General features: G+C 34.4%; 1 protein-coding gene across 3 annotated transcripts in view; it reads left to right on the top strand.

Annotated features, from left to right (window-relative positions):
- The window catches only part of ADAM7 (ADAM metallopeptidase domain 7), a 64,528-nt gene that overhangs the window by 8,130 nt on the left and 30,588 nt on the right, over positions 1-25,810 (top strand). For all 3 annotated transcript variants that reach the window (XM_028852469.2, XM_028852470.2, XM_077943273.1), the window contains exons 4-8: positions 10,588-10,666; positions 12,360-12,436; positions 13,459-13,648; positions 15,450-15,503; positions 23,437-23,508. In XM_028852469.2, the coding sequence (XP_028708302.2) occupies positions 10,588-10,666; positions 12,360-12,436; positions 13,459-13,648; positions 15,450-15,503; positions 23,437-23,508 (472 nt within the window). The remainder of the gene's footprint in view (positions 1-10,587; positions 10,667-12,359; positions 12,437-13,458; positions 13,649-15,449; positions 15,504-23,436; positions 23,509-25,810) is intronic.

Consider the following 25,810-nt stretch of genomic DNA (forward strand, 5'->3'; position numbering starts at 1 on the left):
CATATTTTTACCTTCTCAGCATGAAAGAAGCTAACATTTATTGAGAGATTTCTCTTTCCCTAAGTTGCTTTTTAATTCCTGAAAAATGTAAATGAGACAGATACTGTTTAATTTGCACTTTATTGAGGAAGAATCATAGGTGCACTGAAAAGATAACTTGTCCGGGGTCACAATACTCATAAGCACACGATGATGCAGGTGGTCTGACTGAGGAGTTTCAAGTTGCTTTCACAATTCCCCCAGGCTGCCTAGGCCTCTGAGTCAATTTCATTGTACTAGCCATTGCTTGATCCTGCTAATCAGCCTGGCGTGGCCTGTTATTGGGTTGCACACACACAGAGCAGTTTAATATAATTTCAATGTGTGTAACAGGCAACACTGCCTCATTCCCTCAGTTCTACAAAGTAAATGAATTTAATGCATACCACAGAGCCTCCAAACCTGTGAATATTATGTAATTGGATGTTTTCATAACACAGTAATAAACAGAAACTGATCTTATTTAGATTTCTATTTGTCTTTTTCTCCATGACCACACTTTTCAACGTTTCCCCTCTAAGTTTCATTCAGCTTGGTTTTGATAAAAATACGTACTTATTTTATAAACTCATGTTGAGAAATAGTGATGAATTTTTCTATGATAACAATGTCAAATCAGATTGTATATTCATTCCGTGGAAACATTGATTGGGTCAACTTTCTGTTTGCTATAATAAATCTATTAATAGATGAAGAGTTTTATTTGTATATGTATATGACTCCCCAGAAATATTAATTTAGAATCTGCTATACAACCAAGCAATTTATTATAAAATTTATATTTGCTCTTTCAAAACAACCACAAAATAATTATATTCTATTTACCTGTTGCATCTAGTTAATGTTCCCAAAAAGTTTACTATGATAAAATTTTAACACACAGGGCAGAATTGAAAAAATCCATATACCCACTAACATATACATATACCCATAGACCCATTAAGGTACACATACATACACATATTCATTCATATTTTACTATTTCTGTTTTATATCGTCTTCCTCCTCTATCTATTCATCCATCGATCAATCCATTCATCTTCCATGTTATTTTTATGCATTTCAAATTATATTACAGACATCAGTTTACTTTCCTCTCAATACATGAACAAGCTTAGCATTCGAGTTTAGTATTTGTTTTTGGTTTGTTTGATTGTTTTGAGATACAGCCTCACTCTGTCACCCAGGCTGGAGTGCAGTGGCACAATAACGGCTCACTGTAGCCTTGTTCTCAACCTCCTGGGCTCAGGTGATCCTCCCACCTCATTCTCCCAAGTAGCTGCAACTACAGGCCCATGCCACCACACCCAGCTAATTGTATTTTTGTAGAGATGGCATTTCACCATGTTATCCAGGCTGGTCTGAAACTCTTTGGTTCAAGCAATCCTCCTGCCTTGGCCTCCCAAAGTGCTAGGATTACAGGTGTGTGCCACTCCACCCAGCCTAATATATAGGTTTACAATTAATTTTTTATTTGTGTAACATTTTCATAAAATGAAATGCATAAATCTTAAATGTGCATCTACATATTTGTTGAATTTTATGTATGTATGTATGCATGCATGTATTCATTTATTGTAATTTGACAGACTATGATTGTATATATTTATGTGGCCAAAGTGATGTTATGATTAATGAATACAATGTGAAATAATTAAATCAAGCTAATTAACATATCTATCACCTCAAATACTTATTTTTTTGTGGTGAAAACATCTGAAATTTACTCAATAAGATTTTGTATCGTAAAACACACTATTATTAAGTAAACTCACCGTGCTATGCAATGGATCTCAATAAAACACAAACTAACTTATTCATCCCATGTAACTTGGGCTTTGTACCCTTTGACCATCATCTCCCCCTTTTTCCTACAGCTCCAGTCACTGGTAGCCGCCATTTTACTCTCTGTTTCTATGAGTTCAATTTTTCTAGATTCCACATATCAACAAGATTATGCAGTATTTGTCTTCCGTTGCCTGGCTTTTTTCATTTGGCATAATGTTCTCCAATTCCATACATGTTGTCATAAATGACAGAATTTTCTTCTATTTTAAGGCTGAACATCATTCCATTGTGTATCTTTACCATATTCTCTTTATCTATTCATCTGCTGATGGACACCTAGGTTGATTCCGTAATTTGGCTATTGTGAATAGTGTTGCAATGAACATGGGGAGGAGACATAGTGATTCCAAATCTTTTACATAAACAACCAGAAGTGGAATTGCTAGGTCCATCCGTTGAGTTCTGGCAAATGCCCATACCTATAAAACTCCTATAAAAATACAGAACTATCACTCAGAAAAGTTCTTCACGCTTCTTCTTAGCCACCTCCTCTCAAAATCTGTCCTCGGAAGTTTTTTTTCGCCACGGATTACTTTTGCCCATTCTGGAAAGTTTTAAAATGAGAATCATACTACATGTACTCTTTTGTGTAAGACTTTTAAATTTTAGCATACTGATACTGAGATTCATTCATGTTGCTGCATTTATCAGAAGTTTGCTTTATTTTCTGGTAGTATTCTGTTGAATAAACATAATGCAGTTCGTTCATCCATTCTCCTATTGATAGACATGTGGGCTGTTTTCAGTGTTTGGCTATCATGAGTAAAACTTCTATGAGCATTCATGCACAGCCTTTTTATGAACATATGTTTTCATTTCTCTTTGGTGAACACCAAGGAGTGATACTCCTGAGTCACAGGATATGTATATGTTTAGTTTCATAGAAATCTGACAGATTCTTTTCCAAGGCATTTGTAAAATTTTAGTAACTACCAGCAACTTACGAGAATACTAGCTGCTGTATGTATTCTTCATCATTTTATATTGTCACTTTAAAAAATTTTAGCTATAGTAGTTGGTTAGTTTTAATATTTAATTTCTATTAAATGTTCTGTTTCCTGTTGAAAACTCATGTATGTGCTTATTTTATCATTTTTATATCTTTTTTACCTTTAAATATTTACCCATTTTTATTGGGTTATTTGTACCGCTATTATTGAGTTCGAGGAGATTTTTTTTTTCTTGCTCTGTCATCCAGGCTAGAGTAGAGTGGCGCGATCTTGGCTCACTGCAACCTCTGCCTCCCGGACTCAAGTGATTCTCGTACCTCAGCCTCCCCAGTAGCTGGGACAACAGGTATCCACCACAATGTCCGGCAAATTTTTTGTATTTTAGTAGAGATGGGGTTTCACCGTGTTGGCCAGTCTGGTCTTGAACTCTTGAGCTCAGGCGATTCACCCACCTTGGTCTCCCATAGTGATAGGATTACAGGCATGAGCCACCATATAATTTGGATACCAGTCCTTAGTCAAATATAGTTCTTGTTATGCTTTGTTCCTGTCTGTGACCTTTTAATTCATTTTTTTAAAATTGTGTCTTTTAACAAGTAAAAAGTTATAATTTTAAATAAATTTCAATTTATTAGTTTCTTTCTTTTTTTTTTTTTTTTTTTTTTTTTTTTTTTTTTTTTGAGACGGAGTCTCGCTCTGTCACCCAGGCTGGAGTGCTGTGGCCGGATCTGGGCTCACTGCAAGCTCCGCCTCCTGGGTTCACGCCATTCTCCTTCCTCAGCCTCCCGAGTAGCCGGGACTACAGGCGCCCGCCACCTCGCCCGGCTAGTTTTTTGTATTTTTTTGTAGAGACGGGGTTTCTACCGTGTTAGCCAGGATGGTCTCGATCTCCTGATCTTTCTTTATGTTCATCACTTTCTAGGACCTAAGAAACATTGCCTAAATGCAAATCACAAAGATATTGTATGTTTGCTTCTAAGCTCTTCATAATTTTAGCTTTTAGTTTTGGTCTGTTATGAACTTAAATTTGTGTATGTGCATATACGTGTGAGTGTGTGTGTGTGTGTATGTGTGGGTGTGATTTGCTGGAGAAGTCAATATTCTTGTTTTTCCATATTTACCGCCAATTATTCCGGTCCATTTTGATGAATTGTCTTTTTGGTGCTACTGGATTACTTTGGCACCTTTGGCCAAAATCAAATGACTGTTTATCAGCTCTCTATTCTATCTTATTGATCTATGTACAGTCTGTAAGTCATGGCCAAACTACCTTGATTACTGCAGTTTTTTAGTATACCTTAAAGGCACAATGTGTAACTCTTCTAATCAGAATTGTTTATTTATTCTAGGTCCTTTGCATTTCTCTACAAAATTTAGAATCACCTTGGCAATTTCTATTAAAAGGCCCGCTGGAATTTTATAGAATTTCATTTTAACTTATTGAATCTATAGATAAGTTTGGAGAGAACTAACTTCTCAATAGTGTTGAGTATTCACCTTATAACTCGTCTTCTTTAATGTTGATCAACATGTTTTAAAGTTTACAATGTGGAGCTCTCACCCGTCTTGTTAAATTTATTTCCATATATTTACTAGTTGTGGTCGTTATATAAGCTGAATTTTTTTTTATTATTTCATTTTTCTATGATTTGCGTCTATAATAGAAAAGCAAAATTGATTATTTTATTTAGGCTTTGGATTTGGGAAGCATTAGTAAATGAATTTATTGATTGTTTTATAGAGTACCTAGAAATCTTCTAGGAAATTTACCATCTTGTCATCCGAAAATACTGATATTTTTATCTTCCTCTCTGATTATTATTTATTTTATTTCTATACTTTATTTTATGACAATGGCTAGGACCTTCATTACAATTTTACTAGAAGGAGTGAGGGCAACCTTACACTTTTCCTGATCTTAAAGGGAAAGTATTCAGTATTAAATGATTAATACGACAGTACCTGTAGATTTGCCGTTTATTTATCAGATTAAGAAAGTTCCTTGAAAAGTTTGCTGCAAGTATTCTGTCTGAATCCATTGAAATGTCCATATGGCAGTGTACATTCATTTTTGATCATTATACATTATATATTATTTTACAGTAAATTACTGTATTAAATTTGTCAATATCTTAAGGGTTTTTGAAATTATGTTACTGATGGCTATTCCCAAAAAAACTAAAATTTTAGTTTTTATGATAGATTTATCAAATTTTGATAATAGATTATGTTGGGATCCTGAGTTGGGAAATATTTTCTCCTATATTTTCTAAAAGATGTTATTTATATTCAAAGTGTTTGATAGAATTTACAAGTGAAACTACATGTGCCTTGAGCATATTTGTGTGTATGTGTAGGAAAGAGGTTTTATAACAAATTCAAATGTATTGATAAGGGGTTAGTCAAAGTTTCTATTCTATTATGTATCAGTTTTAAATTACAGTTTTCAAGAAAAATGTCTATTTCAGTTAAGTTGCCCCATATTTGGCATAAAGTGTTTTATAATATTATAATTATTTTAAAAAGTAATAATTTATTGAGTGATAACTCTTTTTTAAATTTCTAACATTGGTAATTTGGGTTTTTCTTCTTATATTACCAATCTAGAAGGGACTATCAATTGTTGACCTTTTATTTAGTTAGTTATTTTTATTTTTATTTTTTGTTTTTGAGACGGAGTCCTACTGTGTTTCCCAGGCTGAAGTGCAGTGGTGCAATCACGGCTATTGCAGCCTCAACCTCCCAGTCTCTAGGCATCCTCCCACCTCATCCTCCTAAGTAGCTGAGACTATAGGCATGTGCCACCATGCTTGGTTTGTTAAAACCCTTTATGTAAAGATGGGTTTTCACCACATTGCCCAGGCTGGTCTCGAACTCCAGGGCTCAAGCAATTCTGCCTTGGCCTCCCAAAGTGCCAGGATTATGAGAGTGAGCCATCATGCCTGGCCTGATCTTTTCTTTAGCTTTGTGAATAATTGTAATTGGTTGTCTATTTATTTCACTGATCTCCTTTATCATTTGTATAATTTTCTTTTTTCTTCTTATTGGGTGTTTATTTTTCTCTGGTTATAGAAATGTTTAATATTTTCTAAGTATTTAAAATATTGAAGTCATAGCATTTTTCTCAAGTCTTCATTTAGATACATCTCAAAAGTCTTGATTTTTTTTATTATCATTCATTTCAAAATATCTTCTTATTTCTTCTGGGATTTCTTCTTTGAGTCATGAATCATTTTAGAGTATGCTATGTAATTGCCAATGTTTGGATTTGTTTGATTTTTTAAAACGTATCTTTGGGCCAATCATTTGTGTATTTTGCAGTTTGTTATCTGATATTAACACAGCTATTCCAGCCTTCTTATGTTTATTATATAAATAAGATACTATTCTTTTATTCATTTCCTTTCAACATATCTGTGTCTTTACATTTAAAATGTGTCTTTTGTAAGATGGAAATTAGTTTGGTCCTGATTTTTAATGCATTCTAATAATCTCTGATTTTCAATAGGAATGTTAACATTAACATTGAATGTTAATGTTATTCTTTTTTTTTGTTTGTTTGCTTGTTTTTGTTTGTTTGTTTTGAGACAGAGTCTTGCTCTGTCACCCTGGCTGGAGTGCAGTGGCGCAATCTCAGCTCACTGCACTCGGTTCCCAGAGGGAACCTCCGCCTCCCAGGTTCAAGCGATTCTCCTGCCTCAGCCTCCCGAGTAGCTGGGACTACAGGCACGTGCCACCATGCCCGGCTAATTTTTTTTTTTTTTTTTTTTTTTTGTATTTTCAGTAGAGACGGGGTTTCACCGTGTTAGCCAGGATGGTCTCGATCTCCTGACCTCATGATCCGCCCACCTCAGCCTCCCAAAGTGCTGGGATTACAGGTGTGAGCCATCGCGCCCGGCCTATTCTTTTTTAGTAGGTTAACATTTAATGTTAATGTTACCATTCCTATTAACATTACATTAAATGTTATGATTCGTATGGTTGGAATTATTTCATTTCTGTTTATCTCCTCTGTTACTATCCTTTTTCCCTTGATCTTTGGCTTACTTTATTTTTCACTTTCCCTACTGGCTTCTTATTAATCTTTTAAATTTGTAACAATGACTCTCTACATTAGATTTAATTTTCATTTTAGAAATTGCAGCATATATTTACAATTAATTAAGTTATTATTTATAGTTAATACCATGTCATTGTACGTAAAATGTAAAAACATTGCAGTAAGTTCACTTACAGATACTACTTATTTGTGCAAATTTGCCATATACATATATTTATATATTTATATAGATTATTAATCCCATGATGCATAACTATAATTTTGACTTTAAACATTTATATGTATCTTATGTGAAAATATAATGTTTTAGTTTATTCATTTATTTATCATTTCTTATCTCTCCCTTTTGTTAGAGGTTCAGTTTTTCATGTGTTACAATTTCATTCAAACTAAAGAACTTTTACCAACTTTTCTAGTATAGATCTGTGGCAAAAATTTACTTCAGTTTTCTTTTATCTGCAAGTCTATTTAGTCTTCCTTCTTGAAGGCTATTTTTTGCCGCATTTTGCTGCATATAAATTCTGGGTTCACCAATTTTCTTTTTCCTTTTTTTTTTTTTTTTTTTTTTTGCGACAGAGTCTTGCTCTGTCACCCAGGCTGGAGTGCAGTGGTGCGATCTTGGCTCATTGCAAGCTCCATATTTTTAGTGGAGATGGGGTTTCACCATGTTAGCCAGGATGGTCTTGATGTCCTGACTCATGATCCACCCACCTCGGCCTCCCAAAGTGCTGGGATTACAGGGGTGAGCCACTGCACCTGGTCCATTTTCTGTATTTTTTAAGAAAAGATGATGACTGATGATGTTCTCCTCTCTTCTGGCTCACATGGTCTCTAATGCAATGTTAATAGTTGTATAAATTTCTGTTCCCCAGTCGTATAAATTTCCCCAGAAAGACGTGTTGTCTTTCTCTTGCTGGTTTCAAGATTTTGTCTTTATTTCTGATATGCTGCAATCTGACAGTGATGTGCAAAGGAGTGACTTTCTTCATATAAATGCTGTTTGATGTTTGCTGAACTTCTTGAAATTACAATTCATGTCTTTCTCCAAATTGGGTTCATTTTTTGCTACTACTTTTCCATTTTTTTCTATTATACCCTTTCTCCACTTTCTAGCACTCCACTTATCAGTATATTAGTCCTTTGATATAATCTACTTGACTCTGAAGCTCTACTTCTGTTCTCTTTTTCAGATTACATAATTTCTATTGAACTCTCATTGAGTCTGTCAGCTCTTTCTTTTATCAGTTTTGTTCTCATTTTAAGGATATCAAGTAAAACTTTTATCTAAGTAGGTTTTAGTTATAACATTTTCAGTTTGTTTTTTAAAAATATAACTTCCATTTATCTGCCACAGTTCTACATTTTTGCATGCTTTGCAAATAACTTTCTTTTACTTTGCTGAGCATAGTTATAGTAGCTGCTTTAAAAGTCTTATCTATAATTTCAAGTTCTAGGTTAACTTGAGATAAGTCTCTGCTGATCATCTTTTCTCTTGACAATAGTTCAATGTTTTATGTTTCTTCATTGTATGAATTTGAATTATGAACTGAACAATTTGAATATTATGTGAAACGGACTCTGAATTCTGTTATGTTCTGCTAAAGAGTTCTCATATTTTCATTGTATTTGGAGATTAACTTTATTGGGCTTAAACTGCAAATTCTGTCTTCTGGGTGGCAGCTCAAATTTTAGCTCAGTTATTTTATTCTTAGCGTGGCTACTTTTAGTCTATCCCTCACAGGTCATAGTTCAGGGAAAATTCTGAATTTCAAACTGAGTTTGTTTACAGAACTGAGGATTCTCCCCACTCTCTCATTTTTTTTCCCATGATTACTGTGTACATTCCTGTTACTGTCATTACTCTAAACTCCATTGTATGGCTTTTCAAATCAGAACAACTGTGGTTTTCTAGCAGAGTTTTATCCATCCTCTATGAGGCAGACTTCAGCCTGACCTCAGGCTAAATGCTGTAAAACTGGAAACTTCATCTCATGCTGTGCCTTCTTCCCTGTGCCTCCTTCCCTTTCCTGGAGGATGCTGTTTTTGCTCCATACCTAGACCCTTTAGGTACTTTCTTTTTATATGTTATCCAGAACTAAATAACTATATACAGAATGTCTGTCTGATGGTAGCTTATTCAGCCATAGCAGTAGTGAAATGCTATATTTAGTTCATTTTAAACATTAGTTCAGCATTTTTTGACCACTCCTAGTATTCCAAATACTACCTTAGAAACCAGGAGACACAAATAAATAAAAATGAAAAAGTCCCTTTCCTAAGGTAGTTCACAGGTAACCTTGAAGACTGACCTGAAATACACCAGGGGTGAACAAATGAAATTGGTACAACAAATTGGACATGTTTTGTATGTATGCATATCCCTTAATCTAAGAGTAATGCTTAAATTTGGAATATCTGGAGCATAAACAACAGCAACAATAACAAAAAATAAAATCAGACAAAGAACATGTAATAGCAGCCATGTGTGTGGCCCATGTAGCCTTGAATGTGTATTTTTAAAAATCTTTATTATTTTTATTTTATTTTTATTTATTTATTTATTTTTGAGACGGAGTCTCACTCGGTTGCCAGGCTGGAATGCAGTGGTGCGATCTTGGCTCACTGCAACCTCCGACTCCCTGGTTCAAGTGATTGATTCTCCTGCCTCAGCCTCCCCAGTAGCTGGTATTAAAGGCATGCACCACGCCCAGATAATTTTTGTATTTGTAGTAGAGACCAGGTGTCACCATGTCGGCCAGGATGGTCTCAATCTCCTGACCTCATGATCCACCCACCTCAGCCTCCCAAAGTGCTGGGATTACAGGCGTGAGTCACCATGCCCGGCCGCTTCAAATGCTTATTATCTTCACCTGTACAGAAAAGGTTTGGTGACCTCTAAAATACATAATAAAAATGTGGCAGACATGAAAACGAACACCTTTGGAAGTGTGAAACACACCTTAGGAAGGGATCTCAAAATCTGCTTGATGGCGTCAGGAAGTATGTTTTGCACTGAGTTTAGAAGAACTTCTACAAGTTTCTTATGTTCAAATTGGGATCAAGAAGTGGCCGTGGGTAGTGCAAAAAGATGTTAAAGAAAAAATTATTCAGTGACAGTTGTTAAAGCACCATAAGGCAGGCTTTATTCAGGCCCATCACTATAGATATAGAGACAACTGCAATGGTAAGGTCTTGCCACAGGGGAGAGAGATTGGGCTCAGTTCCAAATACAGCATGGCTAGTGTGAATTTGTTATAATTAGTATATATTGCGTTTACCTAAATATGTAGCTGTTAGGTTACTATGTATTAAGACATATTCACCACATATATCTTATGATGTGATGAATATAAGACATTTTCATCACATATATTAGTGCATGTATTTTGCATTAATTTTGGTCTCAGGTTTTTACTTAGATAACATTTTCGCCAAGCTTTTTAAAAAATACTGGTTTGCTAAAACTGCCAGAATCTATTTTCTAGTTTTTCTACAGTCTTTATGAACCATTGTATTTAGTTAGAAAGGCTTTTCATATGAGTGGGCTTGATTTTGCTTTAATATTTTTAGCAGAAGAGGATCTTGCTGAGATGTGGAAGCAAACTGGACACTTCTCCATCACATTATTGGTTGTATCTGTCAGATTTTTAGAATGAACAAGTCTCACCACCTGTCTGCCCTCTTTTTCAGGGAGTTCCTAGGCTCCAATTACAGTGAAACATTCTACTCCATGAAAGGAGAAGCGTTCACCAGGCATCTTCAGATCATGGTATCTTATGGAACTTTCCTGTGTCTCTTCTCTAAAAGTAGTATTTCCTGATGTGATTTTGAAACCCTGTTCTATCTGTGCAAGCTGCTCCAGAAAGTACTACATCAGAAATAAGTTCTGAATTGATTACTCTCACCAAAAAATTATAGTATAAAAATACGATTGTGTGGACCCTAACCTCTTACCGTGTGACAAGCAAATCATTGACTGCTAATATATCTTTTCTTTTCCTAAACTGATTTCTATACACTCAGTATGGTGTTAAGTCTGGGAGAGGGTAAAGCAGGACACCAAAAATATAAGGCACCTTATGAGGCTGTGATCAAGCTACATGGATAAAATCTGAAGCTATGAAACAAGTTTAAAATCTCCATTCATTGATCCTTTTGTGATTCTCACCCCTTTACCCAGTTTTTCTGATGCACCAATATTGAGGTCTTTTTTTCAATCCTCAAATGACTTTTTGTTCATTTGTTATTAATATAATTCCATTAATTTTAATAAAATCTAGATATAGATTTTATTTTTATACCCCCATTGCTTTTTTGCAAAGCAGGTCCTCTGTAACCTTCCAAGAACATTACATTTACCAAAACTATACATTTAAAAAAGTATTTCCTCCATTTAAAGCAACAGTCAACTTTTTTTTTCTTTTTTTGAGATGGAGTGTCACTTTTTTTTTTTTTTTTTTTTTTTGAGATGGAGTCTCACTCTTTGGCCAGGCTGGAGTGCAGTGGCACAATCTTAACTCACCGCAAACTTTATCTCCTGGGTTCAAGCGATTCTCCTGCCTCAGCCTCCCGAGTAGCTGGGACTGCAGGCACATGCCACCACGCCCGACTAATTTTTGTATTTTCAGTAGAGGCGGGGTTTCACCATGTTGGCCAGGATGGTCTCGATCCCTTGGCCTCGGGATCATCCCGCCTTGACATCCCAAAGTGCTGGAATTACAGGCATGAGCCACTGTGCCCGGCTGCAACTTCCAACTTCTATGAGAGCTAAGTCTTTATGCAATCTTCAAAATAGGACAAGAGGAAAACTGGGTAACATTCTTTGATGCAGGGGGTGGGTTATTTGTGAGAGTGTGAGGTCACTGGAAGACCATAGAAAGTGTCATCCACAGGTAGGATTTGAACACATGGAAATGATGGGAAAAATAATTATCTGATTGGACTACCACGGGCAGAGCATCAAGGAAGGAGTAAAGAAGACACCAATTTGATTGAAACAGGCCAGAGAGAAAGGCGTTAGGGGAGCTGGTTGGAGAGGGAGACCTAGTTTTCATGATCATCAAGCATTTGTCTTGATTTCATGGGCAACTGGGAAAAATTATAGTATTATCACAGAAGGGTTAGTTTGATAAAAATTATAGGGTGGATTAAGAAGTTATATTTCTAAGGAAAATGGTCACAATTCTAAAACTACTGTCATCATTAATATACTATAAAACTTGTAGCGGAAGAATCTATACTTTGCTTTACACAAAATAATCACATAATTAAGGTAAAAGGCCTCTGAAGCAGGCTCGAATATTTCCAAATGAAAAAATTTAATGAATGAATGCATGAACAAATATCAATGCAATTTGTCAAAATAAAATATTGATATATTCCAAACAGAAAATATTTAGATATTAATATCTATATAATACCAATATTTATCGATATAGTAATAAAGTCTTCTTCTATTTTAGGATCACTGTTTTTACCAAGGATCCATAGTGCATGAATATGATTCAGCTGCCAGTATCAGTACGTGTAATGGTCTAAGGTAAGGCAGAATATCTTTCATTTTCCTTTATGAGTTTTCCTATGGATTTTCAAAGAAATTAACTGCGTTGATTTTCTTTTATCACTCCTGGTATACAGAAAAATGAATAAGAAGAAAGTTGCTGTGCACTTTTAGCAGTTTCAGCTCTAGCCTATGATTTGAGTTTTGACAAACAGATGTCCATTGCATAGTCCTGAACGAGACATGCTTTGCAGTATATAAATAAGGGATTCATATTTGGAAGATTACTGATAATCATTTAGTCTGGCCTCTCATTTTATTGATCAGGATACTGACTGAAATTAGAAACTGTCTCCTGAATATTTCATTTGCTAGTGGTAAAATTGAGTCCAAAACCCAGGTCTTTTGAATACTAGTTTTGTGAATTCCCATTATGCCATGAGGCTTGACCCATTTAGTTTTTACTAAATCCAGCTGTGTTTGCAGCCTCGTGAAAGTAAAAATTCAGAAGTAAGGCCTATAGTTCTCTATAGATCATAGGCTCATGAACAAAGAAGGATGATGTAGAGAGGTAAAGAGTAGAAGAACAAGGAAGTTTTGTCTTTAATTATGGGAAATTTACTTGACTAGTTCTTAGTATTTTCAAGAATGAGAACCCCTTTAGTGACACAATTACCACATATTAGTATTTTTACTTTCATATATTTACTTTTATATATATTCCACGTCGTGATAGACATAGAAACTCACATAATTTTTGCAATAAGTCATAAGACTTGACAGCGGTCCACAACCACCAGTGGGACTTGCTACCCTACCTGTACTCAAAGCAGATATTAGGCTGTGCAACTTCTGAAAATCTAGTAAGTTGACTCTTAGAAAAAAGTATTGATTCAGTCAAAGGCTATGTATCATCACATTTCCTTACCACTGAAAGCACCCTCCTACATGTTCATGAGGCGCTGGCTTTGTAGTTTCTCTTTCTTGAAAAGACAAAGTCAGTGCAATGAAATAGAGCAACTATAGACCTTGAATATACATTGTGTTCCCAATTTCTACAGGGGATTCTTCAGAGTAAATGACCAAAGATACCTCATTGAACCAGTGAAATACTCAGATGAGGGAGAACATTTGGTGTTCAAATATAACCCGAGGGTGCCGTATGTTGCCAATTATTCCTGTACAGAGCTTAATTTTACCAGGAAAACTGTTCCAGGCGATACTGAATCTGAAGGAGACCCCAAAGTGAAAGTGAGTATTATTAAGTCATCTTTACCCAAATGAAACACCTTTTATTTTCTTGATGATGTCTAGGGAGAAAGCATGAGTGTAGCTAGTGAAATGTATGTGTTACTTTGAGTCTGGCACTTTATCAGATATTTGAAATTTGAAAACTTTTGTTTCAGTTATCTATGTAAAAAGTTTATTTTCATAGAGTAAATCTGTTTGTTTCATGAGTTTCAACAAAGGATGATTCTACAATCCTACGTATAGATTGATAGCACTGGGGCTATGAGTAGTTGGAAATAATGGAATTTTCAATGTCCTAAAACATAATCTAGAGATATTATCTTTCCTTGTCTTCCCTGACATTTTTTTTGCAGAATTATTGATGGCAAGCTATGGTCAGCCCTTTTTATCATCCAAATATTTTAATGGTTAAGGACAATTAAGGATAAAACAAGTTCAGTTTCTGGTGGGATGGTTGTATAAACATAGTCCTTGGAGCTTTAGGTTTTTCTACACAACTAATCTATATCTCCTTAAATTCCCGTGGATGTTAGCCTGTAAACTACATTGTTGTTTTTCTTTTTCATATGTCCTTGATCCATATAGTGTCTGAAACATACTATATGCCTAATGGATGTTTCTTGATTGAATAAATCAACAAATAAATGATTACCTAGTCCATAGAAAAATGATTTAGCCAAATCTTTGAACAATTTACCTCTGGTTTGTCCTCAGAGAATGTGTACATACCTCGGTGCATGCATACTGAAACCTGAACACTTAGAAGAATCTCCTGGTATTGGTGTTTCATAGACATAAAAGATCAGCCAGGCATGGTGGCTCATGCTTCATGCCTATAATCACAACACTTTGGGAGGCTGAGGCAGGTGGATCATTTGAGGTCAGAGTTTGAGACCAGCCTGGCCAACATGGTGAAACCCCGTGTCTACTAAAAATACAAAAAATTGGCCAGGCAGTAGTGGAGTGTGCCTATAATCCCAGTTACTTGGGAGGCTGAGGAAGAAGAATGGCTTGAACTCAGGAGGTGGAGGCTGCGGTGAGCTAAGATCTTGCCACTGCACTCTAGTCTGGGTGACAGAGTGAGACCCTTTCTCAAAAGAAAAATAAATAAATATATAAAAATAAAAATAAAAGATCTATAATTAGCAAAATTTATACATGTTTCCTTGGAATTGAGACTACTGAAAATTAGAAAGTTGAGAGGCAGGGGAAGGAGTACAAGAAATGCAGTCGGTCCTATTACTCCATCCTCTGTTTTAACTGTCAGGTACAGATGGATGTTTTTCACACAAGCTTACTAATGAAGCATTGACTCAGTAAATGAAGAAAACAAAACCTAAATGTTAAAGTATGAGTTTATGATTCTTTACAACTCTTATTTCACCTGAAAGCCTAAACAAAGCATTAGGAAAAAGAGCTAATCCATGCTGGACTTAATACCAAGTGATGGTTTGATGGGTGCTGCAAACCACGATGGCACACATTTACCTACATAACAAACCCACACACCCTCACATGCAGCCTGGAAATTAAAAAATAAAATAATTTTTTTAAAAAAAGAAAAGATAAAAAGAACAAATAGGAAATACTACAATCCGATATATAGGACCCCATGTTTAATCATATAGTAGATCTCATTTAGATAAATTTATATAATTTTTATATATTCATGTGCCTCCCCATTTTGTATCAATAATATTAACATTTCTTATCTTGAAAATATTAGTTTTTTTTTCCAACTTAAAGGGTTAAGATAAAAAGTGTTTAATATACTTCAACTGGATTTTCCTTAAATTTACAGGCTATCCATAATGAAAAGTACATTGAATTGTTCATTGTTGCTGATGATACTGTGGTAAGTTTTCAGCTGAACATATCTCTCTTTATTCTTCCTTGTAGAACTTGTAGTTATGATTCTAGCATAGAGAAAAAGGTATTCTAATCAGAGTTCCATTGTAGGCTCAAAGTCCTATTTTTAGTTTTCCAAAGCAGATGTACATAAGAGACTATAGGGTCCTTTGCCACAATAGCAGACAAATCCAAAATAGAACACCTGTCCCCATTAAGAATGTATGGAAATGCTGAATGACATACAAAAAATTGAAAACATTTTAGCAACCTATTGTTAAGCTCAAAAGAAAAAGTGGAAAATCTACAACTACTAAAAACGAAGAAGAAAATCTCTGTCAGAACAGTAAGTAAAATTTAAAGGCTTGGTGATCCCGATATATAGAATGCAAAAAGAGGCAATTAAGAAATTAAACCCCTGAGAAGCAAAATACTGAAATTTGGAAAGGAGACCTCTGCATCATTCTCAGAGTCATAAAGGGCTGCCCATCTCAGAAAAGGGAACTAGAAACGCTCCACAGAAACTGCAAGAAATAAAGGAAATTTTCTGTCTGCCTGTAGCCATGAGCAGGTAAAATGTTACACATGGGAAAACAAATCTGTTTGTGTTATGCACAGATGTGGGACATGATATTATATATTTCTTCAGATGCAGCATTGCCAAGCAAACTTTTTAATATAAAAACTTATTAGAGGCCTGCTAAACTGCTGGAGGTCAAGTCAAAAATGCCCTAAAATGACTCTTTAATAATCTAAGATAAAATGAACTACATAAGGAAGCCAACCAACTTAAAGAAAAGGAAAATAAGCTCTCCAGGATCTGTAAATCATCCAGCGATATTTCAGACTATGCTATAACATTAAATTATATATTTTAAGTTATTAAAGATGTAAAGATGAATAAAAATGATGTTAAAATAACTAGAAAAGACTGGAAAACAGGGCAGGCATACTTGAAAAACTACCTGTTTTAACATTTATAAAAGGAAAAAGTATATACCCTTGGAAAAATTAAACAGAAGATTAGACGCATGTGAAGAAATAATTAGTGAATTGGAGAGTGGAGGAGTTAGAGAAACAACCATTTCTCCAGAGAAATAATAAGTTGGAAACTGTAAAAGAGAACATAAGAGATATTAATTCAGAATATGAAGTTTATAAAGAGTGAATGGGAATGACTGGATGACAGATGACAAATGAGAGGCAATTCTTGAGAATCTTCCAGAAGGAAAGGAATAAACAAATCAGGTAACATTGTAGAAAAATTTCTGAATATCAAAGACAAAGAAAAATCTTTTAAAATCAATTATAAGAAAGAGATAGATTGACTATAAGTAAATCACAAACAGAGCATACCTTTCAAACAACAGAAGACATAGTTTCTAGAACAATATGTTCAAACAGCTAATGCAAAATGTAAAATTTAAATTGAGTACTAAAATATCAGGCAAGGATAAAGGTTGGGAGAAAGAAATCATACTTAAAATGTTCTATGGGAATTTTAGATTAGGAATGTAAAGGTAGTCACAATTTTACACTTGGTAAGTCAAGTATGGGTGTTAAAATTTTATTTGTAATCACTATTAACCTAGCAATTAGAATGTAAATATCCCAAAACAGTAGAGGGGGATAGATGGATTTGAACATTAAAAAAAAAAAAAAAAAAAGACCAACAGAAAGTCTCAAAGAAAATACACACATGCACACATATGCCAACAGTCATGCACCGCATAACAATGTTTTGGTCAATAGACCACATATATGAAAGTGGTCCCATTGGATGATAATGAAAAATTCCTATACTAGTGACATCGTAGCCATCATAAAATTATAGCACAATGTTTCACTCATGTGTCTGTGGTGATGCTGGTGTAAACAAACCTACCACATTGCCAGTTATATGAAAGTACAGCACATACAATTATGTATAGTACACAATACTTGATAATAAAAAACAACTATGTTGCTGGTTTATGTATTCACTATGTTATATTTTTTATTGTTATTTTATAGGGTATTCTTATTGATATATTTAAAAAGTTAACTGTAAAAGAGACTCAGGTGGGTCCTTCAGGAGGTATTCCAGGAGAAGGCATTGTTATCATAGGAGATGGCAGCTATATGTATATAATTGCCCCAAAGACCTTCCGGGGGGACAAGTTATGGAGGTGGAAGACAATGATATTGGTGATCCTGATTTTGTGTAGGTTTAGGCTAATATGTGTGGTTTTTGTCTTAGTTTTTAACAAAAATTTAAAAAGTAAAAATAAAAATTAGAAAAAAGATTACAGAATATAGATATAACAAAAAATATTTTTGTACAGCTGTACAATGTGTTTGTATTTTAAACTGTTGTCTAAAAAGTCAAAAGTTCAAAAATTTTTAGTTTATAAAGTAAAAAAGTTACAGTAAGCCAAGCTTAATTTATTATTAAAGAAATAAAATTATACTTGTATAAATATAGTGGAGCCAAGTGTACAGTGTTTATAAAGTTCACCGTGAGGTACAGTAATGTCCTAGGCCTTTACATTCACTCACTGATTCATTCATTGATTCACTCAGAGAAACCTTCAGTCCTGTAAGCTCCATTCATAATTAGTTCCCCAGGAGGCATACCAGTTTTTTATTTTTTATTTTTTGTCATTTATAACATTTTTTGTACTTTTTCTAAGTTTACATATACAAAAAGCATTATGTTACAATTGCCTACAATATTCAGTATAGTAACCTGCCCTATAGGTTTGTAGCCTAGGAGCAGTAGGCTATACCATATGGTATACATGTGTAGTAGGTTATAACATCTAGGTTTGTGTAAGTATGCTTTATGATGTTTGCACAATGATGAAATCACCTAAGAATGCATTTCTCAGAATATATTCCCATTGTTAAGCAATGTATGACTATATTACATATATACATACATACATATAGAATTGTAAATACAAAAATAAAATATGTGAAAGTAATTCCAAATGTGTCAGAAATTAGAGTAAATGTAACAATTACATCTGCCTGTTAGAGGTTAGAAAGTCTTGACCAGGCATGGTGGCTCATGCCTGTAATCCCAGCACTTTGGGAGGCCAAGGCGTGGATTATCTGAGGTCAGGAGTTCAAGACCAGCCTGACCAACACAGTGAAACCCCGTCTCTACTAAAAATATGAAAATTAGCTGGGCGAGGTGGCACGCGCCTGTAATCCCAGGTTCTCAGGAGGTTGAGGCAGGAGAATTGCTTGAATCTGGGAGGTGGAGGTTGCAGTGAGCTGAGATCACGCCACTGCACTCCAACCTGGGTGACAGAGTGAGACTCCCTCCATCTCCCAAAATACAAAACAAAACAACAACAAAAAAAGAAGTTAGAAAGTCTCAAACTGTATATATAAAAAAGGATATTATGACATTTATAAGAAATATAGCTAAACTTCTCAGAAACTTGAAAAATCTCATTAAATAATAACATAAAGTAGATCTTCCCCCCAAAAAGATATCTTATTATTTTAATAGTATGTAAAGGATAATTTATGATTTAAAACGTTATTTGAGATAAATTGGAAAATTAATTAGAAAAAGAGTACCAGAAGGACATAAAATATGAAAACACCTAAAAACAAAGTATAAAAAGATAACAAAAATGTAACAGGCTTGCCAGAGAAAGCAGGGTATTTTTTAGCTCTTCTCTATCAGAAAATTTTAAGTCAAGAGGAATAGCTTCAGCAAAAATTGATAAGATTTGAACTACAAAAATGTAAGTTGGATCTAACCAATTGATATACTACCTTGCATTTTTTTAAAAAGAATATGTATATTTTTCATGTACAAATAACATATTTGAAAAAATTAACAGGGTATCTGGCCACAAAGAAAATAAATAGAAATAACAAAGAGATATCATAAGATCACTTTTTGCTTTTTTACCACAACCAAATTAGAAGTTATAACAAAAATTGTTTAATTAGACCATTAAAAGACAATTGGTTGGGAAACTTAAAGCAAAATATATTTCCAAATATTAATTGTCTAAAAAATTAAATCTGAAATTATGGACTATTTATAACCGACCAAAACCAAAAAAACACTAAAGTAAAATTTACTCGATACAGGTAGCATACCAGTATTTAGACATTTGTCAATTTAAACAGTTTTATTAAGAAAAAAGAAAGAAAATAAAGAGACTAAGAGTCCAACTAGAGAGATTTGAAAACAAAACAGTATAAATCCAAAGAAGATAGAAAGAGGAAAGTAATTTAACAATGAGAAAAATCAATAAAACCACAAGGCGAAACAAAAGACAAAAAAAGTCCAGTGGAGTAGTTCAACAGAGCCGAGTACTAGTTCTCTGAAAACATTAATGAAATAGACAAGCTTCTGACAATGCCGATTAAAAAAAATAAAAATATATGTAAAGTTAGAAAATAAAATATAATTATAAATAAAATTAAGGTTACACATCATTAAAATATACGAAGAACTATGTACCAATAAATTTGTAAACAGAAGTATGTAGTTAAATGTTATCAAGCTGACTCAACAATAAATAGGAAATCCCAAAAATATTTACAACAAATTTTGAAAAATTACATAAGTAGGCCACAACCTATCAACAAATAAAGACACCAGGCTCAGACTAGTTTGGTGACAAGTTTTACCAAAGTTTGTTGTAATAAATAACCTTACCTTTTACAAACTGTTCCAAAGAATAGGAAAAGAGGAAAAAATCCCACATTTTATATGGTTATTCTAATCTTTGTATTATTTATCTACCACTGTGTCATAAACTAATCAAAACCTGGTGGGTAATCAATGACTCATGCAGCTGCAATAATCTATTGACTCCACTGACTGGCTAGTCTAAGATGGCCACGGTCATTAGCCTGGGACGTGGTATTGGGTTTCAGCTGGCCATGTCTCTCCAGTAGCCTAGCTGGTTGTGCTTCCTTGCATCATAGCTGGGCATCAAAGCATCAAAAGAGAGGAGAGGCTCCAAGGTGCAAGAGCCTTTCAAGCTTCTGTTTGTACATGTTTACATGTCTCACCCAAAGTAAGTCGTATGTCCAAGCCTAGAATCAACGTTGGAGGAAACTTATAAAAAGATACAGATACCTGTAAGAGTGATTCCTTGAGTCATTACAATAACAATCTATGACAACTGATAATATTGGTAACAAATCTAGACGTGATCTTATGAGAAAGTAAAATTATAAGCTAATTTCACTTATAAATGCAACTTCAAATGTCCAAGAAATATTTGCAGACCCAAGCCAAGATATATCCATAAACAGTTTACATGAGAGTGATGGTTTCCTCCAGTGATGTGAATATTGCTTTGCTTTGACATGAATAGATATTTTTAAATTGATAATCTCATACATATATATATATATAGTAGGTATTTGTGTATGTATACACACATATAATTCAACACTCATTCATAATAAAACTCTTAGGATATAAAAAATGGAAGAAAATAAAGTAAATTTACCAAACTCCTGTTTAGTATAAACATTAAACTTATTAATAAAATGCTGGCAGTTTTCCTCCAAAATTGGGAATAAGGTACATATGCTCATTGTCACCAGATGTTTTTAGCATTTTTACTGAAATTCCCAGCCAATGTAATAAGAAAAAAAAGGTAAGACCCATTTTAATTGAAAAGATATAACATTTTTACACATTAAAAATAGAGGAAACTGTAGTTAACCTATGAAAAAAATTTTAAATTGAAATTGTAAGTTCTAAGCACTAAACAGATAGGCCTACACTATCATGTTGCTGAGAAATTTTAAAAAGAGTGCTAAGAGACACTATGCTCTTAATAATAATACACGTGTTATCAAAGACTAAGAACAGGTTATTAAAATTTTTACTCAGATACTAGGAGAAGGGTTGCTTGGTGTTATTTTAGTTGCATTAAACTGGGCTTTATGTGTATAGCTCTTGCACGTGCTGCTTTAATACCGTCTTAAAATATTTAAGGGTTTCTTTATTTACGTAAGTTCCTATGGTAAATCATCCATTTTCATTTGACAAATAGTTAATGTGCGTTCAGTATGCTAGGTTCTGAGTATTAATGATATATATGATAGCCAAACAAAAAGAGCAGCAGAGGTCAGGTGCGGTGGCTCACACCTGTAATCCCAGCACTTTGGGAAGCCAAAGTGGGAGGACTGTTTGAGACCAGGAGTTTGAGACCAGCCTGGGCAACAGAGCGAGACCCCATCACTACAAAAAAAAAGAAGGAAAAAAAAATAGCTGGGTGTGGTGGTGCGTACCTGTGAATCTAACTACACAGGAGGCTGAGACAGGAGGATCAAATGAGCCCAGGAGGTCAAGGCTGCAATGAGTCATGTTCACGCCAATGCACTCCAGCCTGGATGATAGAGCAAGACCTTGTCCGGAGGAACAACAACAATAAAAAGGGCAAGAAAGCAAGAGAAGGGTAGAAAATGTGAGCATTCCGATCAAATAAAATAAGGAAACCAAAGGCAGTCTTTGGAAACATGTTGAGAAGTTTACATATCTTGAAGATAGTGTGGAATTCTCAGCAGGGAAGTTAAGTGAGGATATGGATGATACACTGACAGCTAGCAAGTTGAAAAAGAAGAGCAGAACACAAATGTCTGAATCCTGGGGAACACCAACTACTAAATAAAGATTTGGCAATAAAAGTACAAAGCTCATACCTAACCATTCCTCCTCCCTCTCCTCTGGTTGAAAATCACTGATTGATAAAGTACCTAATCTTTGTGATCCCTAAAATAGCCTCAGAATCTCTCTCCACAGTGAATTTTAGGCAATGACTTTTGGGTAATTCTTATCTATCAAGCAATCAATGGAAATCCTGTTGGGAAACATATTTGTCATCCAGTATTTAAAAGGATAATGGGAATGCACAATAAAATAGCAGGAGTGTACGGGGTAATAGAAACCAAGAAGTTAAGAAATTTATTGAAATTGAAAATGGTCAACATTAAATGTGGACAAGATGACCAGAAAGGAAAATATATTCACAATTTATTTGATAATTAAGAGAATATTTGTGGGTTTTAAAAAATAGTTTCAATGGAATAGTGGCAGTTATAATCAGAGTGTAGTAGGTTGAGTAGGTGGGAGATGAAAATTGAAGAATGCTATATCTTAGCATTATTTTGATATTTAACGTAACAGGAGAGCAATGGGATGGTAACAAGCAGATACTTGTAAGATTCAGGAAAGACAAGTTAATTTCTTATTTTTATTATGAAAGAAGTTTGACCATTTGCATTTATCCCTACAGTACACCTCATGTTATTAAGTACATTTGATCAAGTCTAAATTGATAATTGATACAAGATCCCAATGGTACAAAAAGGGAATGCAGTTAAAAGGAGAGAACAAAAGTCAGAATAGACGGGACATGAAAGTCTGGTTTGCCCTCATAGCTGTTTCCTGGAGGGAAGGGGTAGCTACACTTTCCTTTCCCTGTTCAGCATATCTCCGGCTCCAGTGGGGTTTTTTTTATTACATATTCTTTACTTTGTGAACACCAAGGACACAGAAGGGTTAATAAAGTTGCTGTTCTTTGCCATATATTGATTGCTTTGTAGCTTTAATAGGTTTGTTTCATCTATATGATAAAAAATGGACTCTAAAGAACACTAATCAGTTGGTTTAATAAATTAATGTAATGTAGTATAATGTAATGTGGAAAGGAAACAAAGTTAGAAGGAAAAACTTGAAGTAATACTAAACCTAAGCACGTCTTTAGGAGAGCTGTATTTAGTTATTTTATATCAAAAACTTATTTAAGTTGTCTGGTGTTTAGCTGAATGAAAGGAGTTCTCTTTCTTCATTAGACCAATGATTTTTTTTTCTTTGTAATAGCTGACGATGAATGAAGTATTTTGTTGAGCTTTTATGTAACTCCTATTGTTAATGAATATTAATATGATATTTATATTTCCAGTATCGCAGGAATAGTCATCCTCACAATAAACTAAGGAACCGAATTTGGGGAATGGTCAATTTTGTCAACATGGTAAGGTTTGATATAGTTTTTGAATCAAGCCAATAATATGAGTGCAAAGAACCTTTCAGCACAGATCTCTGCCGGACTATTGTAGTCACCTGATATTAAGGGAGTACAAAGCACAAAGATTCACCAAGTAGACTCATAACAAAAATCCACGGGAAAAAGTAATAATAACAAACCACAGCTCTGAATTTTCAATTTTCGATGTAAATGGCATTTAATATTGAAATAAGTTTCAAAACTTGGTCTCTAACCACAAAATTTATGAAGCAATGTACAAAGAATATGAAAATCAATCACTATAAACCAAATCGCACTACTTTAAATCACTGCTCTGTGAAGTTGTATAATGAAAAGTCTTTTAAGCTATAATTTGTTGTCCATGGTTTGGCATAGAAAGTGGAGTGTTTCAGTAAAATATATTAAAATGCTTAATTTGTCTAAATTAGAATGAGGTATACAACCCTTTTAAAAAAACAAATTGTGAATTGCAACACATTTTTTTTTTTTTTTTTTTTGCTGACTCATTCTGAGACACCTCAGCCCTATTACTAGGATAAAGAGACCCCATAGGAAAAAGCTGTAAGGAAGGCCCCTCTTGGCCAATGGTTACTAATTCACCAGTTGAGGGACATTTAATCTGCTTGTAGTTTTTGGCTATTGTAAATACAATGGCTTTAAACATTTGTGTATAGTTGTATGTGCAATTATAAAATTTCATTTTTCTTTGGTAAATAATGAAGAAGTAGAAATACTGGGTCATATGGAACGTGTATGCTTCTTTACAGTAATATATTCTTTGAAAGAAAGTTACTATGCACAGCTCACACTTAAGTGTAAATTATGCTCTTCCTCCTTGACAATGGAGCATCTACATAAATTGCTTGAAATTTTTCTACGCAAGAGATTTATCTCTTTTCTTCCATTAACATGTATTTAATAATTTATTTATATCAGTGGATATTTATTTCGTACTTTGAGTTACAACCTAACACTACTTTATTTTGTTGCTCAAATTGTTTCACTTTTGTCCATTGGGCAATATTTCAGCTGGTCTATGTGTCCCTTTGGCATACCCTCATCAGTGTATGTGTGTGTGTGTGGGGGGGGGGGGTATTTATAGTGTTGGATTCTATGAACTTCTTGGATCTGTGATTTGCTGTTTTATACTATTTTTGAAAATTATTGACCATGATCTCTTCAAATATTTCTTCTGCCTTCTTATCTCTCTTCTCTTTGTTGTATTTCTATTATATGAATATTAGATCTTGTGGTTTTCCCACAGCTTTGGACCTTCCCCTATGTGGTTTTCACTCTTAACTCTTTGTGTTTCCATTTGGCTAATATTTTTTGGGCCAACAGGATTCTTTCCTCACCCATGTCTAGCTTACTGATGTACTCATCAATGGTATTCTGTGTGTCTACTATATATGTACTCTGCTATTTTCATCCACTCTCTTTTATAGTTTCCACCTCTCTGCTGAAATTCCCTCATCTTTTCAAGCTTGTTTTTCAATATATTCATTTTTTTTATTACTACATAACAAGTTACCACAAACCTAGCACCTTAGAACAATACTCATTAACGATCTCACAATTTTTGTAGGCAGGAATCTGGGTACAGCATAACTGGGTTCTCTGCTCAGGATCTCAGAATGAGGAAATCGGGCCTGGCGATCTCAGCTTGTTATTGTTAGCAGAATTTAGTTCATGTAGAGTTGCAGGATTGAAGTCCTCAAATTCTTGCTGGCTGTCTGCTGGGGCCATCTCAGTTACTGGGGCCCCTGACAATTTCTTACCACACAGTGCTCTCTTGGACCCTTTTACAACATGTCAGGTTTCTTCTTTGGGCCACCAGGAGAAATGCTGCCGCTTCAAATTACTAGACTTGTTTTAAAAGATTAAATTAGGTCTACCTACAGTAAGTTCACTGTTATTCAACTCAGAATCCTCTGATTTGGGTACCTTAATTGCATCTGAAAAGCTGTAAGCTCCCTTTATCTTTGTGCTGTATCATAACCTAAATATACTAATGAAATTCATCATACTCACAGTGCTGCCCACATTGAAAGGGAGGTCATTCCACAGTGTGTTAGTGTCCAGGAACAGGAATCCTTGGGGGCCATCTTAGAATTCTGCAAACCACATCCATCTTTTCCATTAGAGCCTTCAACATATTACTGATAACTAATTTAAATTTCCCATCAGACAATTTCAGCATGTGGGTCATCTATGAGTTTAGTTTTGTCAGCTCTTTTCTCTCCAACAGTGGGTTGTCTTTTCATGCTCTTTTGTATGTTCTTTAATG

The sequence above is a fragment of the Macaca mulatta genome, chromosome 8 (genome assembly GCF_049350105.2).
Source record: "Macaca mulatta isolate MMU2019108-1 chromosome 8, T2T-MMU8v2.0, whole genome shotgun sequence".
Lineage (NCBI taxonomy): Eukaryota > Metazoa > Chordata > Mammalia > Primates > Cercopithecidae > Macaca > Macaca mulatta.